The sequence below is a fragment of the Xyrauchen texanus genome, chromosome 28 (genome assembly GCF_025860055.1).
Source record: "Xyrauchen texanus isolate HMW12.3.18 chromosome 28, RBS_HiC_50CHRs, whole genome shotgun sequence".
In the NCBI taxonomy this organism is placed as follows: domain Eukaryota; kingdom Metazoa; phylum Chordata; class Actinopteri; order Cypriniformes; family Catostomidae; genus Xyrauchen; species Xyrauchen texanus.
This window is the reverse complement of record NC_068303.1, coordinates 14,163,125-14,178,970: the sequence shown is the minus strand read 5'-3', so window position 1 is coordinate 14,178,970 and position 15,846 is coordinate 14,163,125. Positions and strand designations below refer to the sequence as shown.

At 36.0% G+C, this 15,846-nt stretch overlaps 1 protein-coding gene across 1 annotated transcript in view; it reads right to left on the bottom strand.

Moving 5' to 3' along the window:
• LOC127622474 (NBAS subunit of NRZ tethering complex-like) overlaps nucleotides 1–15,846 on the bottom strand; it is a 281,526-nt gene that overhangs the window by 74,467 nt on the left and 191,213 nt on the right. Inside the window, 3 exon segments of the mRNA XM_052096575.1 lie at nucleotides 5,820–6,015; nucleotides 7,039–7,128; nucleotides 14,913–15,115. Of these exon segments, the coding sequence (XP_051952535.1) occupies nucleotides 5,820–6,015; nucleotides 7,039–7,128; nucleotides 14,913–15,115 (489 nt within the window).

Sequence of the window (15,846 nt, the reverse complement as noted above, 5' to 3'; positions counted from 1 at the left end):
AACAGATGTCATGGCCCTCACAAAGCCCCCCACTGAACATTGTGTCAGTCTGAGATTACATAAAGCTACAGAAGCAATTAAGACATCCTAAATAGACAGAAGAACTGTGGCAAATTCTCCAAGAATCTTGGAACATCCTTTCTGCCAATAACCAAGAAAAACTGTGTCCAGGTGTGCCTCGGAGAATTGGTGCTGTTTTAAAGGCAAAGGTAATGTGGAATGTGCCTCTGGGCTGTCAAGGTCAAAACAGGAAAAATAATACCATAAAACCGCAGTAAAACGAATCAATATGACACGTGAACTGACTGGAGTCACTATTCACTTTGTGAATATTAAAAATATCTCCTTTTGTTATCCGCAGTACACAGAAAGTCAAGGGTTTGGAGCAACATGATGGTGTGAAAATAAATAATGACAGAATCTTTTATTTTTGGGCAAACAATTAATTTAAATGATGGACAACTTTGACCAATGACAGTTATGTAAAATTTGATTGACAGCAGATAGGACAATTGATAATAGAAAAACTAACAAACAAATAAAACTGCAACAACCAAATCAACCAATTTTGGAATATCATATATAAATAACTGCTTTCCATTTTGTCAAATGTTATCAATTACTATACTGAATATTGTACAATTGTACTAACAATATATTTAAATTACTCTTTTAATTATAAAACTGGGTCTTTTTAATGTATTTATCTATGTTTAGACATTTATAATTGACCACATAATCAACAATTGTTTATTGTGATTTAACAATTTCTCAAATGATTACTGAGTGGTACAAATGGGTCCACACAGATATTACGCATTATTAGCATTACACGTTTGTCTATTCAATATCTAGCACTTCAGTAGAATATTCTCCAACGATCATATGCATAATAGTGGAGACCTGTTTTGAGTGCAGACAGAAGAATTAGCATTTGAGGTCCCTGTCAAGGCAATTTGTGATGAGTGGGGAAAAAGTGCAACCACAACATGGCAGTAAGAACACACTGTTCTAAAGAAATTCTCTCCAGCTACGAAGATTTCTGCTAAGTGTAAGTATTTGTGTGATTTTAGACATTTTAAACCATCAGCATTCCAACCTGATTAATATAATTGAGAGAGATTTATCGTATTTAGCTGTTCTGCTCATGACGTCAATTTGTAGGCCAACCCTTGGAAGGCTAATTCGTCATGGTTTCCCTTGGGAATTTCTAATGGGTTTTTAGAACAGCGGTTTTTGCTTTATGAGTAAAATAAGATCTGATGTTAACAATACTTGAAGAGACTTCTGTGTTTTGTTCTACAACATTAATTACACACATTCATACATTAAATTGCATGTCAGTGTCCCATTAATTACTTGTCATTTGTCTAGTATGTATGCTAGATTTCATGCTTGACGATTAACATTTAATTGAAAGGATAAACATTGCAGTCTTTATGTACAACTCATTAGCAACTAAAGCGTGGTTAACACTGTATGATTTTGGCTACAATTTGCTGTCTGAGACAAATATCGTGCAACAAAAATTATTTCTCTTGCCATACAGCAAAATCATCAGTCTTTGATTGCTTAGTGTGACTTGTTCACTGACGACCGATTAACTGCCTTCCCATTGAATCTTGGCTTCCTCCTTGGCTCTTACACTGACAAGATGTGATGAAACACCCAGTCAGCACTGTTAATCAGGGAAATTGGGAAAAAAGTCTTGGGTATGATGTGTATCATAAAGTCTGACATAATGTCCCACTGTGTGCCATGGCTTTTACCCACAGATCATATTGTAAGGTCTGACATGCAGCAATCATGAAGGACCTTTTTTTTTTTTTTAGGACTATAAACTGACCATACACATTGCGCTATTGGTGATAGAAACTAAAGTACAATTCAACCTCTCTCTCACTATATACTATTAGGAACATCTGTATACCTACTTAATCATGTGATTAATCAGCAAATCATGTGGCAGCAGTGCAAGGCATAAAACCATGCAGATATGGGTCCTGACCCAGCCTAAGTTAATGAACAAATCAACCATCAGAATGGGGAAAATGTATTCTCAGTGATTCTGATCGTGGCATGATTGTTGGTGCCAGATGGGCTGGTTTGAGTATTTCTGTTACTGCTGATCTCCTGGGATTTTCACACACAGCAGTCTCTATAGTTTACTCAAAATGTTGCCAAAACTAAAAACCTCCAGTGAGTGGCAGTTCTGCAGACGGAAATGCCTTGTTGATGAGAGAGGTTAACCGAGAATTGGTTCAGATGGGCTACAGTAACTCAGATAACCACTCTGTTCATTTGTAGAGAGCAGAATAGCATCTCAGAACTACAACAGTAGAAGACCACGTCGGGCACTTTATTAGGTCAATAGTGTTCCTAATATAGTGCTCAGTGAGTGTATCTTTGATCAAAGTAATTTCCGCAATAATCAGTCCTGCATTTTCCATTGCTCATATGTGGTTCTTCCACTTTTTAGGAGAGCAGACATGTTTCCTCTTTGTAGATTTGAAATGTCAGCCCCTATTCAGGTTTGATTAACCTCAACAACAGTACCTCAGAATTTGGGGAGATAAACAACACAACAACAGAGTAGAATGAAACAACAACAGCAAATATATAGCTCAGCAAAAGATGCAACAAAACAAACAGATCTGAGACTTGAAACACAGCTCTTCCTTGGCAGCAGTGAAGTTGTGGTTGCTATGGCAGTGGCTTCCAGAATGGGCCAGCATGTGAGATAGAAGTTGATTAGTTTAGGAAACAGGGGGTAGAAGTGTTATATTAACACACACACACACTCCTATGGGCATGAACAGGCACACACACAAATAACAGGTACAGACATAAATAAAGACACACAAACTCACCTAGGGCTATCAGTCAATAATTAGACTCTGTAGCTCATGATATAAACCAGTTCCTGAATCTCCGCAGGCAGAAACACTGCGCCAGTATTCCGTGGCCTGATGCACACTGTGTGGAGCAAACAGGCCCTGGCTCAGTGCTCCCAATCAGGATTTAAGCATCTGAGGATGTGACCATCCGTTTGAGGACTTCACGCCAATCCCCATTTTCTCCCTCAATCTGTCAATTTTAATTATTATTCCTCCTTTAGGGCATGACTTCACAATACAGCTCCCTTCATTTCCCATTCTTTGTCAATAAAGACAAACAACATAATTCATTTGAAGGATAAAAGCAATTGCCAACATTGTGGACACAGTGTACAGATATAATCATGCGATTCACGTTTCTAAGCAAGCAATAGTGCTAGCCACAACTGAGGCAATTTTTAGGAAAAATAACCTGATAATCTTTGGAATTAGAAGGTTAGACTTCATCCCAAATGTTCTGCATGCTCTAAGCTATTCAAATCCATCAGTGACTTGCTATAAATAAGCACATTCCACAGTTTGCTCTCAATTACCCTCAACACATAAACAGTTTCATAGGCTGTTGTTTACCACTGAATAATGCGAACCAACAGCTTGTGGCAAACTGGAACTACTGACAGCAATCTTAAGTTTTTTTTTTAAACCCCCAAAAGACTGAAGATTGCACTCAAGAATTCTATTAAACAATTGGCTGATTAATCCTCTTAAAGTGAAATCAAACATCTGATGGTGTCGGCATATATAAATACTCATTTGCATGATTCAAGTTCAGTAAAAGAATACATTATGTGAACTGACAGAAAATAAATCAGCGGCATATTTTTTTCTAGTGTGCATTGTGTAAGCAGAGGTTTGAGAAGAACAGTCTTCCCTTGATGTCAGAAAACTCCAACTAATAAACTTTTTACAATTCTTAAAATTGAAGTGTACATTTTCTGTGATACTAGCACCACCAAACATAATTGCAAAAATATAGATGGTTTAAAAACAGGTTTCCTAAACACTCTGTTATTGGTCATAGAAAAGATAGCGGTAACACTTTAAGTTTCTATTTGGTTATGTTTGTTATGTTAATATATAAAAATGCAATAATTAATTGCTAGCTCATGTTAGTCGATAATGCATTTACTACTGTTAATATACAATCACTGAACAATTAGGAACACCTGTACACCAACTTATTTATGCAATTATCTTATCAGCCAATTGTGTGGCAGCAGTGCAAAGCATAAAACCATGTAGATACAGGTCAGGAGCTTCAGTTAATGTTCACATCAACCATCAGAATGATAAAAATAAAATAAAAATGACCTCAGTGATTGACCGTGGCATGATTGTTGGTGCCAGATGGGCTAGTTTGAGTATTTCTGTAACTGCTGATCTCCTGGGATTTTCACGCACAACATACTCTAGAATTTACTAGAATTTAGAATGGTGCCAAAAACAAAAACAAAACATCCAGTGAACAGCAGTTCTGCAGATGGAAATGCCTTGTTGATGAGAGAGGTCAACAGAGAATGGCCAGACTGGTTCAAGCTGACAGAAAGGCTATGGTAACTCCGATGACTCTCTGTACAATTGTAGTGAGCAGAATAGCATCACAGAGTGCACAACATGTCAAAACCTGTGGTAGATGGGCTACAACAGCAGACAACCACGTCTGGCACTTTATTAGGACTATAGTGTTTCTAATATAGTGCTCAGTGAGTGTATATGTTTTATTATAAAAATAAATAAGTATATGTTGCAATTAACATTAAACAAGATGAATAAATGCTGTAAAAGTAGGGATGTTATTTTTATTGATTGTGTGGCCCTGAAAGATTGTGAAATGAGTCTACTGATCCACTCTTTATGAAACCTAATGGCCAAATAAAAAGAACATTAAAATCGCTGCAATATTTACAATATTGCTTAATTTTTTATCATCAGCAACATCACCGTGATTATATTGTGAATATTTGATATATCGCCCAGCCCTTTGTACAAGCACCGTTTATTGTTAGTTCATGTTAACAAATGATTTAAATAACTTTAACAAATGACATTTTTTTGTAAAGTGTTACCAAGATTGAATTGTCCCAAACTCACGCCATTGGTCAAGCAAATGTTGCTAAGTCGGATTGGTTGGGATGCTTTTATCTACGAATGGCTTACCTATAAATGTAATAGGAGAAATTATGCAAAACAATTATACCAATTTAACTATGACAACATATCCTTTCATCCGTCCATCCACTCATCCAGCTATCCATTTAGCAATTAAACTGTTTGCTACACAAACTGAGCCCCATCTGTTCTTTAAAATCAACCTGTTTTAATCATTTAAATAGAATTTTGGAAAATGTACAAACACAAGCCCACTATTGGGACTATGGAGTTGCACTAAACATTATAATTCAATTAATTAATGTTATGTTTCTCTTTTGTTAGCCAAGGAGGTCATTCTCCAGAGAAAAAACATTGACAGAATTAGGCAGAAAAAGATTAATAGTTATTCAATATATACATTTTTCTCTGCAAGCTGCTCTGGAAAACACAGTACAGACAAATAAACACACAAAAAACAACAACACAGAACATGGCAGAATGACACACTCTCATCCCCAAAGCAACAAGAGGTGAGGACAAAGAGCATGGCCAAGCAAGCCAGTAATCCCTGGATGAACTACAACTCACTCCTTCACACCCAAAGACAAAGACATGAAATGCAAGCGAGAGACTAGTTAAGCAATTCATATAAGCACATACTAACTCACAAAGGGTTGCACAGTAAAATGAGATTACATTCACCCAGTGCCAAACAGAGGAAATAAGCCAGATTTCAGAATAATAGAGCCAGAGACGTGGGAACATAAAAATGTTTATGTGTAAAATGTAAATCGTGTTTTCTGCCAGTGTGGGTACATGCGTGTTTTTTACCTCTCTGTTTGGCCAGCAGGCTTTCAGAATTGCCTGACTCCTGAAGAACAGTAGTAGGTGGATGTCCTGATCGCTGAGGCTGAAAGAATGTTCTAGAATCTGCAGCACATCAATTCTGGGTCGTACCGGTTTAGTGTCGTCTCCACAAAAAGATCGCAGCCATGCCAGCATGTCCTCAGATGTCACCAAATTCCTGCTAAAACATGAATGTAAAACAGCCTTAAAATCACATAAAATCAGTAAATGTATGGAAACATTAAAGGTACCACTGAATATTTTGGTATACTGTTTGGCTAGATGATCCATAATGTGTCCATGGACTTTATATCACCAACATCAAGATTTTAGGTTAAAATATATATGAATGTATAAGGGAAAGTGTACATTTTAGGCTGTTTAAAAGGTCTCCATTTAGTTTTAGTTTTACACAAATCAGAAACCTTTTCACCATTTTTGTAAATGCCCCTGCAGTGTGACAATTTATCAAAAGAATAAATATGCCATAGTCCCTCAATTAATATGAGGTCATAAAAGCTTGTGCATAAAAATGATAAAACAATTAGCAAAATGCTGTTCAAAATAGTTTTATATTGAGTTTTGCATACCACACTGCTGGACATGTCAACTACCCATGTTCACAAAGTCCATATTACAGTACCTGTATAATTTAATACAATAATAGTAACAATTTGTTTTTAACGTTTAAAAAAAAAAAAAAAAAAAAAAAAAGCGTTTTAAGTGTTTTACTCAGTACAGTATTTACCCGAATACTGTTTAAAACATTTCGCCCCATTAGAATCAGCTGTAAAGTAGCCATGTGTAGCACGCATGCTATGCATTTTTTTAATGTATTGTAAATTGGTGTCTTTTACCATATTGCAAAAAAAAAACACCTAATACCTGGGGCAAAATCTTGTAAAATAGTATGGATTAAGTTGTACGGACTACTTTAATGGTTTGTTAATGAGTCACTTGGTAAAGATTCTGCACAAATGCTCTTATTGTGAAGAAAAAATAAACGGCTTAGAGTAAATAATAACAGAATTGTATTTTTTAGGTGAACTATGCCTTTAATTATAGCAGTGGTATGGTATTATAATGCCCACTAAACAGTACCATATGGCCATATGACTTTTTACATGACATACCGGAGGTCAAACGGGCGGCATTCGGCATCAGTAATGGTAAAAGGGGACAATGCAACAAAGGACACACTCACCCGCTCTGCACATTAGTGTGCACTGCTTCTACAATTCCTTCCCGTATCTTCAAGGGTTCTGCATAATCTTTCAAAGCGTCCTTGTCACCACTGAAAACAAAAACACACACACATTCACGAACAAAACTTGAGTTTTGGTTCAATGTCTTGAGGCTCCAAACTTAGTGTGTGTGTGAACGAGAGAGAGCGAGAGAGAGCGAGAGAGAGAGAGAGAGTGTTCATGCGTGTGTGTGTATGTGTACACCAAATGAAAGGATTTTCACAGTGAGCTATCTTAACGTCCTTCTGAAAATCTCTAGCTGCAGGGCTCCTTCCTCCCTTCTATTCTGGACTTGCCTGTCTCCCTCAATTAAATTTGTGTTTCTTTTATGCTTCTATGCATGAGGTTGTGCCACTTAATTATGTTTCTGTTAAAGGAATAGTTCATCCAAAATTAATTATTTACTCACCCTCATGTTGTTCTGAAACAGTGTGACTTTCTTATTCGGAACACAAAAGATGTTTAACTGAATACATCAGTCCATCTTTTCAATACAATGGTAAGGGTGGTGCTTTACTTTAAAGCTGAAGTGTCTAACGTTTTTGGTGCTAGAATAAGTTATTTTGTGTGTGTGTGTGGTGGTGGTGGTGGGGGGGGGGGGGTCTTTGCCATTCTCCATGATATCACCTAAAGCTTTGTTTTGTTGTTTGCTTCAGCAATGTTCAAAGTATGTTACGCCTCTCCTTCTCTGTTTGGTTTGAAGATATTGCAAGTCAATACAACATGAGCAATGTTTCAGTAGGGATGACAGTTTTCCTTGTGCAGCTTCCAAAACATTCAAGTTTCAAAATCCTCTGTATAATACATACTATTATTTACTTCAGCTATCTCCCCGACTGTATCAAATCACAGTCTGTGTAGATGCTGTACAAAGAACCCCAGTGATTTATTTTCTCTGTTGCAGCCACTGCTGTAGCACTTAATTAGCAGAGCGCTGGTTGGGACACATTTTTTCTGCTTTGCCCTTGTTGTAATCTGCACTGTAGTCCATTTTATTGCTACATCATCATTAAAATGTTCATGCAGATTTAAATTCAAAATAATTAGTTTGACATTCCTTTTTGTACTCTGGTAATAAGTTTAAAGACTTTACTTTAAAATCCAACATTAATTAAATCTTCCAACGTCACAATGATTTTACACCGTGACCTAAAATATTCCACATACAGCCCTAGATTTTCTGAGGAAAATCTGAGTGTTGTTTGACAATGCAAAACTCCCCACCATGGTGGTAGGGAGTTGTGGGTGGCAGAGGTGTATAGCAACATAGTAAACAAAAATAAAAAGCTACTAAAAGGGGTAGTTCACCCAAAAATGAAAATGTTCTCATAATTTACTCACCCTCATGCCATCCTAGATGTGTATAACCTTTTTCTTCTGCTGGACACAAATTAAGCTTTTTAGAAGACTATCTCAGCTCTGTCAGTCCACACAATAAAAGTATATGTTGGCCAGAATTTTGAAGGTTCAAAAAGAAAACAAAAGCAGCATAAAATTTATCCATAAGACTTAAATTGTTAAATGTATATATTCATAAGCTATATGATATGTGTGGGTGAGAAACAGATTAAAATGTAAGTAATTTTTTACTATAAATTCTCTTTTCTGCCCAGTAGGTAGCGATATGCCAAAAAAAAAAATTGCCAAAAACAAAAGAATAATAATGTGAAAGAGAAAGTGGAGATTAATGGTAAAAAGGGAGACTTTTATGTAGCCTTTACATGTTTTTTGGACTTTCAAAGTTCTGGCCACCATTCACTTGCATTGTATGGACCTAGAAGGCTGAGACATTTTTCTAACTATCTTCGTTTTTGTTCAGCAGAAGAAAGTCACACATCTGGGATGGCATGAGTATGAGTAAAAGATAAGATAATTTAAATTTTTTGGTGAACTTTCCTTTTAAGTACATTTTTATTCAAGTATAAATATTTCTGTTGGCTTTCACATTTATTTCACAACATTTTGAAAGAGAAAAAATTATATTTTACTCCAATATATTTCTCCAGATTCTTTTATTATTTCTGTGACTGAAAACCGTAAAAAATAACACAGCTGCAAATGTAAACTCCATGCAGCTCTGTGATAGTGGCATCCAATTTGCAAATCAAACACTTAAGTCAAATCTTTTGGTCAATTTGATTCTTTTGAATCAGTCAATATGATTCAAAGACAGTCTGAATGATTTGTTTGTGAATCAGAAAATCTGAATCAAAATCACAAGGTGAGCGTGTGCCAGACAACGTGTGTCTCCACAGAGTAATGTAAACAGAAAAGACTGTTTATGTAAGTGTTTTGGGTATACACTGGCAGCCAAAAATTTGGAATAATGTACAGATGTTGCAGTTTCGGAAGGAAACTGGCACTTTAATTCACCAAAGCAGCATTCAACTGATCACAAAGTATAGTCATTATAGGACATTACTAATGTAAAAAACAGCTCCATCACTATTTGAAAAAGTCCTTTTTGATCAAATCTAGAGAGGCCCCATTTCCAGCAGCCATCACTCCTGCACCTTATCCTTGAGTAATCATGCTAAATTGCTAATTTGATCCTAGAAAATAACTTGCCATTAAATCAAACACAGTTGAAAGTGAATGAAGCTCAACAATGTCTTTGTGTTTGTTTTTTGAGTTGCCACAGTATGCAATAGACTGGCATGTCTTAAGGTCAATATTAGGTCAAAAATGGCAAAAAAAGAAACTGTTTTCTATAGAAACTCGTCAGTCAATCATTGTTTTGAGGAAAGAAGGCTATATAATGTTTGAAACTGAAAACCAAAGATTGCATACAAAGGTGTACACTACAGTTTTCAAAGACAAAGGAAAACTGGCAGAAAGAGATGTGGGAGGCCAGATGTACAACTAAACAAGAAGATTAGTACATCAGAGTCTCTAGTTTGAGAAATAGACACCTCACATGTCCTCAGCTGACAGCTTTATTGAATTCTACCCACTCAACACCAGTTTCATGTGCAACAGTAAAGAGAAGACTCGGGGGTAATGGAAAAATAGCAACGAATAAGCCACTTTTGAAACATAAAACCAAAATGAAAAGGTTAGAGTGGGCAAAGAATCACAGACATTGGACAACAGATAACTGGAAAAGAGTGTTATGGATCTTAACCCCATTGAGCTTTTGTGGGATCAGCTAGACTGTAAGGTGTGTGAGAAGTGCCCGACAAGTCAGCCACATCTATGACCACATCTATGGCAAGTGCTACAGGACGTGTGGTGAAATGTCACCCGAGCATCTAGACAATCTGACAGATATAATGCCAAGGATCTGCAAAGCTGTCATTGCTGCACATTGAGGATTTTTTTTTATTATAACTCTTTGAAGTTGTTTAATATGTTCTGAAATTTTCACTGGCCCCAACACAAAAATGACAAATAGCTGTTTTTATCATAATGGCTGTAAAAAAAAATATGTTCAAAGATAAATATTTTGTACATATCATATTTATTTATTTTTTAATTGTATTAGTAATTTTTCAAGTTTTTAATGTCCTAACTATACATTAGGACCAGTTGAATGCCACTTTTTTCTCATAAGAGCAAAATCTGTACATAATTTCAAACTTTTTGCCACCACTGTAAATTAATTAATTTGAGGCATTTTGGCTAAAACATTATGAACATTCTGAAATGAGTTGCCATGGATATAATTTACTGTAATGTATGCGTTTTACTTGTACTTTTTATATTTAAGACAATATAATATCAGTTACTTTAATACTTTTAAGAATTAAAAGTATTTTTTCTCTATCAATTTACATGAAGGTATTTTTACTTTTACATGAGTATGACATTTGGGTACTTATGCAACACTGGTGGGTGGTAGCAAGGGCATTGCTATGTGATTGCTAAGGTGTTCTCAAGGTTTCTAGGTATATCTAGTATGTTCTGGCTGGTTGCTTTCTAGCTCAAAAGAGCCCATTCCCAAGTATTTTTGATATTCCCAAATGTTTTGATATAGACCTTATTCACAACAGCGCTATCTTTGATTTTTGATGGGAATGACAATGATGCAATAGGGATAGAAGTGCAGACACTTCAATGGGTTGTAAAGTTGTTTAAAGTGTTTTTGATCATTCCACTGATGACACTTTGAAACATATCTTTCAAAGACATTTCATTAGACAAAAAACTCCCGGAGTTGAGGAAAATTCAATGTAATCTAGGAGCTTTTTGATAGTTTTATTGTTCTCAAGTCCAATCGGTTATAAAAGTAATAGCACACCTCTCTTCAATGGTAAAATTTGCGTTATCATACCTGTCTGTTGCACAAACGATTTAGATAGTCTTCAACATTAAATGTTTCTGCTGAAGAATCATTTGAAAAGACTTAAAAGTCTTTTTCACAGTCTAGAATGTTGAACAAATAGACACATGCACTAAAATGACTTATGCATGTACACATATCTTTTTGAATGACACTTACAAAAATGACTGTGGTTGCATTGTGGTACGGTGATAGCATCAACAGAATGATACATTGATGTACATTATGGTACTATTTGATCACCATAGACATAAGCATGGTACTATAAGGTAGTTCAAGGACATTACCCTATATTGCATTTATAGTTTAGCTAGTTAAACCAATAAAGCAATTTCTTGAATTTTGGCATCATCAATATTACTGCAGTGCTCCTTTAGCTCCAAATCAAAGATCCGGCAATACTCCTGTAACATGGAGAACATAATGCTTCAGAAGCTCAACTGGTACAGCATAGCACAAGCAATGGCAAGGTTACAGATTTGATTCCCTGGGAAAGCATATACTGTACAATATGATGAATGTTAAATTTTAAGTTGTTTTGGATGGAAGTGTCCACTAAATGCATAAGGGTAAAGCAAAAGTACCCTTAAAACCTTGCTTTGGATATATTTTTTTTTTCCAATGACCAATCACCTAACCAAACATGTAAGACCCAATAAAGTCTGGGAAATGACACAAGGCAGATTGGAACTCTGGTGGCCCTTATAAGTGCAACTGCCACCCACATTTCAAATGCATTTAAGCAATATTCTGGATTCCCACTCTTTTTGACCAAATCAAGGCATTTGTGATGACTGGATACATATTTTTTAAAATGACTTTGATTCTGACCATAAACCGTTTTCTACTACTTAATTGAAAATAACTTACTCAAAGGAACAATTCCAATATTGTCGTGAATATTGTCCTGAAAAATATTCACTTATTTTTATTCTTGTTATTGTATTGTTTGTGCACTGGAAGCTTCTGCCACCACGTCAAATTCCTTGTATGTGATTCTGATTCACTGACTAATCAGACAGCAAAATGGCTTGCAAGCAAGTTTTACTCAACCCAAGAGCAATATCTAGGCCTTTAAATATTTTAGAGCAGAGATAAACTGGTAAAAATGCATTCATTACAGACATTTCAATGACTTATGAGATATTATTACTTTCCATGACTTTTCCAGGCCTGGAAAACAAAACTTTAAAATTCTCAGATATTTCCAGGCTTTCTCTGACCATGGGGACCCTGAATATTCCTGTTGAATATTTCCTTCAATCATATAATACATAATCCAAAAGTTTCATTTTAATTGAAGAACACTGTGATACTAAATTATTATAATTTAATCTAGAAATGTCAACCATTGACAGCTTTTACATCTGCAGGTTTCAAATTTCCTTAAAAATTCAGGCCACAAACAAATCAAGAAGAGTTAAGAATGCAGTTTTATGAAATAAACTTTCCTCAATAGTTTAACAATTAGCAATACCCAAGATATCATATTGTTAATGTTTAATTTTCCCACCTCTACAAATCAGCAATTAGCGGCAGAAGACAGAAGACATGTATTAGGGTTTAAGCAATTACCCAGAATGTGAATCACTCCAGCGGGGAGAATGGGAGAGAGGGGGAGGAATGGTTCACATAAAAGCTTGCGTTTCTAACAGTGTTATCAATCTTTTTTTTCTTTCTTTATTTTATCCCCTTTTCTCCCAGTTTGGAATGCACAACTTGCCATGTGCCCCATTGAGAGTGAGAACCCCTAATCATGACCATAAGGAGGTTACACCATGTGACCCTACCCTCCCTAGCTACCGGGCCAATTTATTTGCATAGGAGACTTGGCTGGAGTCACTCAGCATGCCCTGGATTCAAACTCACGACTCCAGGGGTGGTAGTCAGCATCAATACTCGCTGAGCTACCCAGGCCCCCAGTGTACACAATCTTAATTTTTCTGACTATCATTTTCTCTAATTCTTTACTAATCCCCCTTGATTACATATCGAATTTAAGCATCTGATCAACCCACACTAGAGCACATCTTGCAACTTCTGTCGTTGTTTATTCACCCTCATGTCATTCTAAACCCATATCCTCTTTTTTTCTTTTGTTTTGTATTTTTTGTCTTTTTCCTTTAGAACACAAAAGGAAAATTTTGATGCATCTTCTTGCAGCTTTTTTCAATAAAAGGACAGTTCATACCAATCACGACTAATTGCAAAAAAAAAAAAAAAAGAACAAGACACCATAAAACCACCATTCTTCTGAGGCATTCATCAACTTTAAGAGAAATAGACTGAAATTTAAGTAATTATTTACTGATAATCTTTCGTTACACAAACTGTTCACTCAAAAACTGTTGTAACCAGATCATTGAGTCAGTGAGTCATCAATGAAAAATGTATTCTGATTTATGAGTCATAGGTGAGTCACTACACCACCACAAGGACCTAGAGTGCATTGGGCATTCTAAATTGGGGAGAAAAAGGTAAAGAAAAAAATCATCTATACCTCATTGTGTGGAACTGTATTGGAGAATTGTTTTTTGTCTAAAGAAACACAAACCTCTAAATACACAACCCAGGATATTAATAGTAATAATAATTACTATACACTGTGTCCATTCTCAACGCATGTTACTAGCGAATCGATCTATCAAGCATCTACATCTGAGATGGGGTTTGTGTGGAGTGCCTAGATATTGCACACCATGAGCCCTATGCATGCTGTGAGTGTGTGACAGAGCAGTGCTCATGCCTTTTGTAATACGCAGCACATGAAAACTATATATGTATTTATAAAACAGCTTTTTCATGATTTACAGAACAATTGTGTGTCTTCAAGAGACTTTAAATCAAATGAACAAGTTATATGGACTACTTTGATGGAGCTTTTATGGTTTTGTTATGTCATATTGTGCATGACAGCAATGACCATTAATAACACATTGGTAACAGAACCAATACCAATCCAGGTATCAGATAGGTGCTTCCCTACTTTTAAAATGCTTCTTTGTCTTTTTGGAACTTTACAGTTGCTGTGTGATGATTATTCAAGAAATCTACATTTGTGCTCCATGGAAAAAATAACAGCATACAGATTTGGAATGAGTTGGAATTTGAGGTGTATGAGTGTATAATGACAGAATTTTTGGGTGAGCTATTCCTTTCAATCGAAAACTTTCCTGGAGTTCAGAATTTCTATTATTATTAAGAACACAGTGTTTTAGGAGCCAGCCAGCAGGGGAAGGTTTTGACCTCCTAAAAGCAGATGAAAGATAAGAAAAAGAGACAAAGTGAAATGTAAAAAAAAGAGAGCAAATGCCGGGGCAGAGGCCAAAGCTGTGTTTAACTCAATCAAGCAAAAACACATCCAGCCTGACATAGGTTAATAGACAGAAAGGCTGTGAAGACAGACAGAGAGAGAGAGAGACAAAGAGAGAAAGGGAAGGAGAAATCATCACAGGAAACGAGCTAGAGCATAAAACACAGAGTAAAAATGAGGGTGATATTAAGAAAAAGACATTGGCAAAGAGAAACAGGCAGAACTGTAGCTCATAGTACCTAAGAGCAGTTATGATTCGCTCTACTGCATCCTGTACTATGCTCTTCGGCGACAGGTTGCTCATTCCCACGGCGACCGAGAGCAGCTGCTCAATTTGTTCAAGAGGCTGTCCATCCATGGCCATTGTGATGGCCAGATGGTGTACCTTAGATTGCTGTGACCTGGACAGGTCATAAATGTGACTATACTTCTGCATGCGCTCCTAAAACATGGAGAGTAGAAAAAAGAGAAGAATAAAAAAGACATAAACACTAACTCAGGGTGGGAACACATTATTCTCTATTTCTTTCCCATCCTCTGGCAATAATCAATGAGCAATATGTGCTGAGACAAAAACAAACAGCTGTTTTGTAGCCCTAAATGTCTGCAGAGAAATTTAGAACAATACAGGAGAAGACAAATGAGAAACAAGATTATTATTGTTCAAGAAAATGATTACGAAGACAAAAATAAGCAGCAAAAATTTATTTTTATTAACTAAAATATAAACGTTGTATGCAAAAGATATAAATATAATATAAAAAACTAAAATAATATTTTGTATATAAATACATAAAACAAAATGTTTCATGTTTTCAATCAACATAAAATACTATGCAGGGCTCAATGCCAATCATTTTTTCTACTGGCCTTAATGGGCCAGTGCTTCAGATTTTTACTGGCCCTGCCAAAGTTTTCACTGGGCCCAACACAAAAATGACAAATAGCTGTTTTTACCATAATGGCTGTAAAAAAAATATGTTCAAAGATAAATATTTTTTACATATCTTATGTTTTTAATATAATATCCCCCAGGGTCCTGTGTAGCTCAGCGTGTAAAGACACTGACTACCACGCCTAGAGTCGCGAGTTCGAATCAAGGGCGTGCTAAGTGACTTCAGCCAGGTCTCCTAAGCAACCAAATTGGCCCGGTTGCTAAGGAAGGGAGAGTCA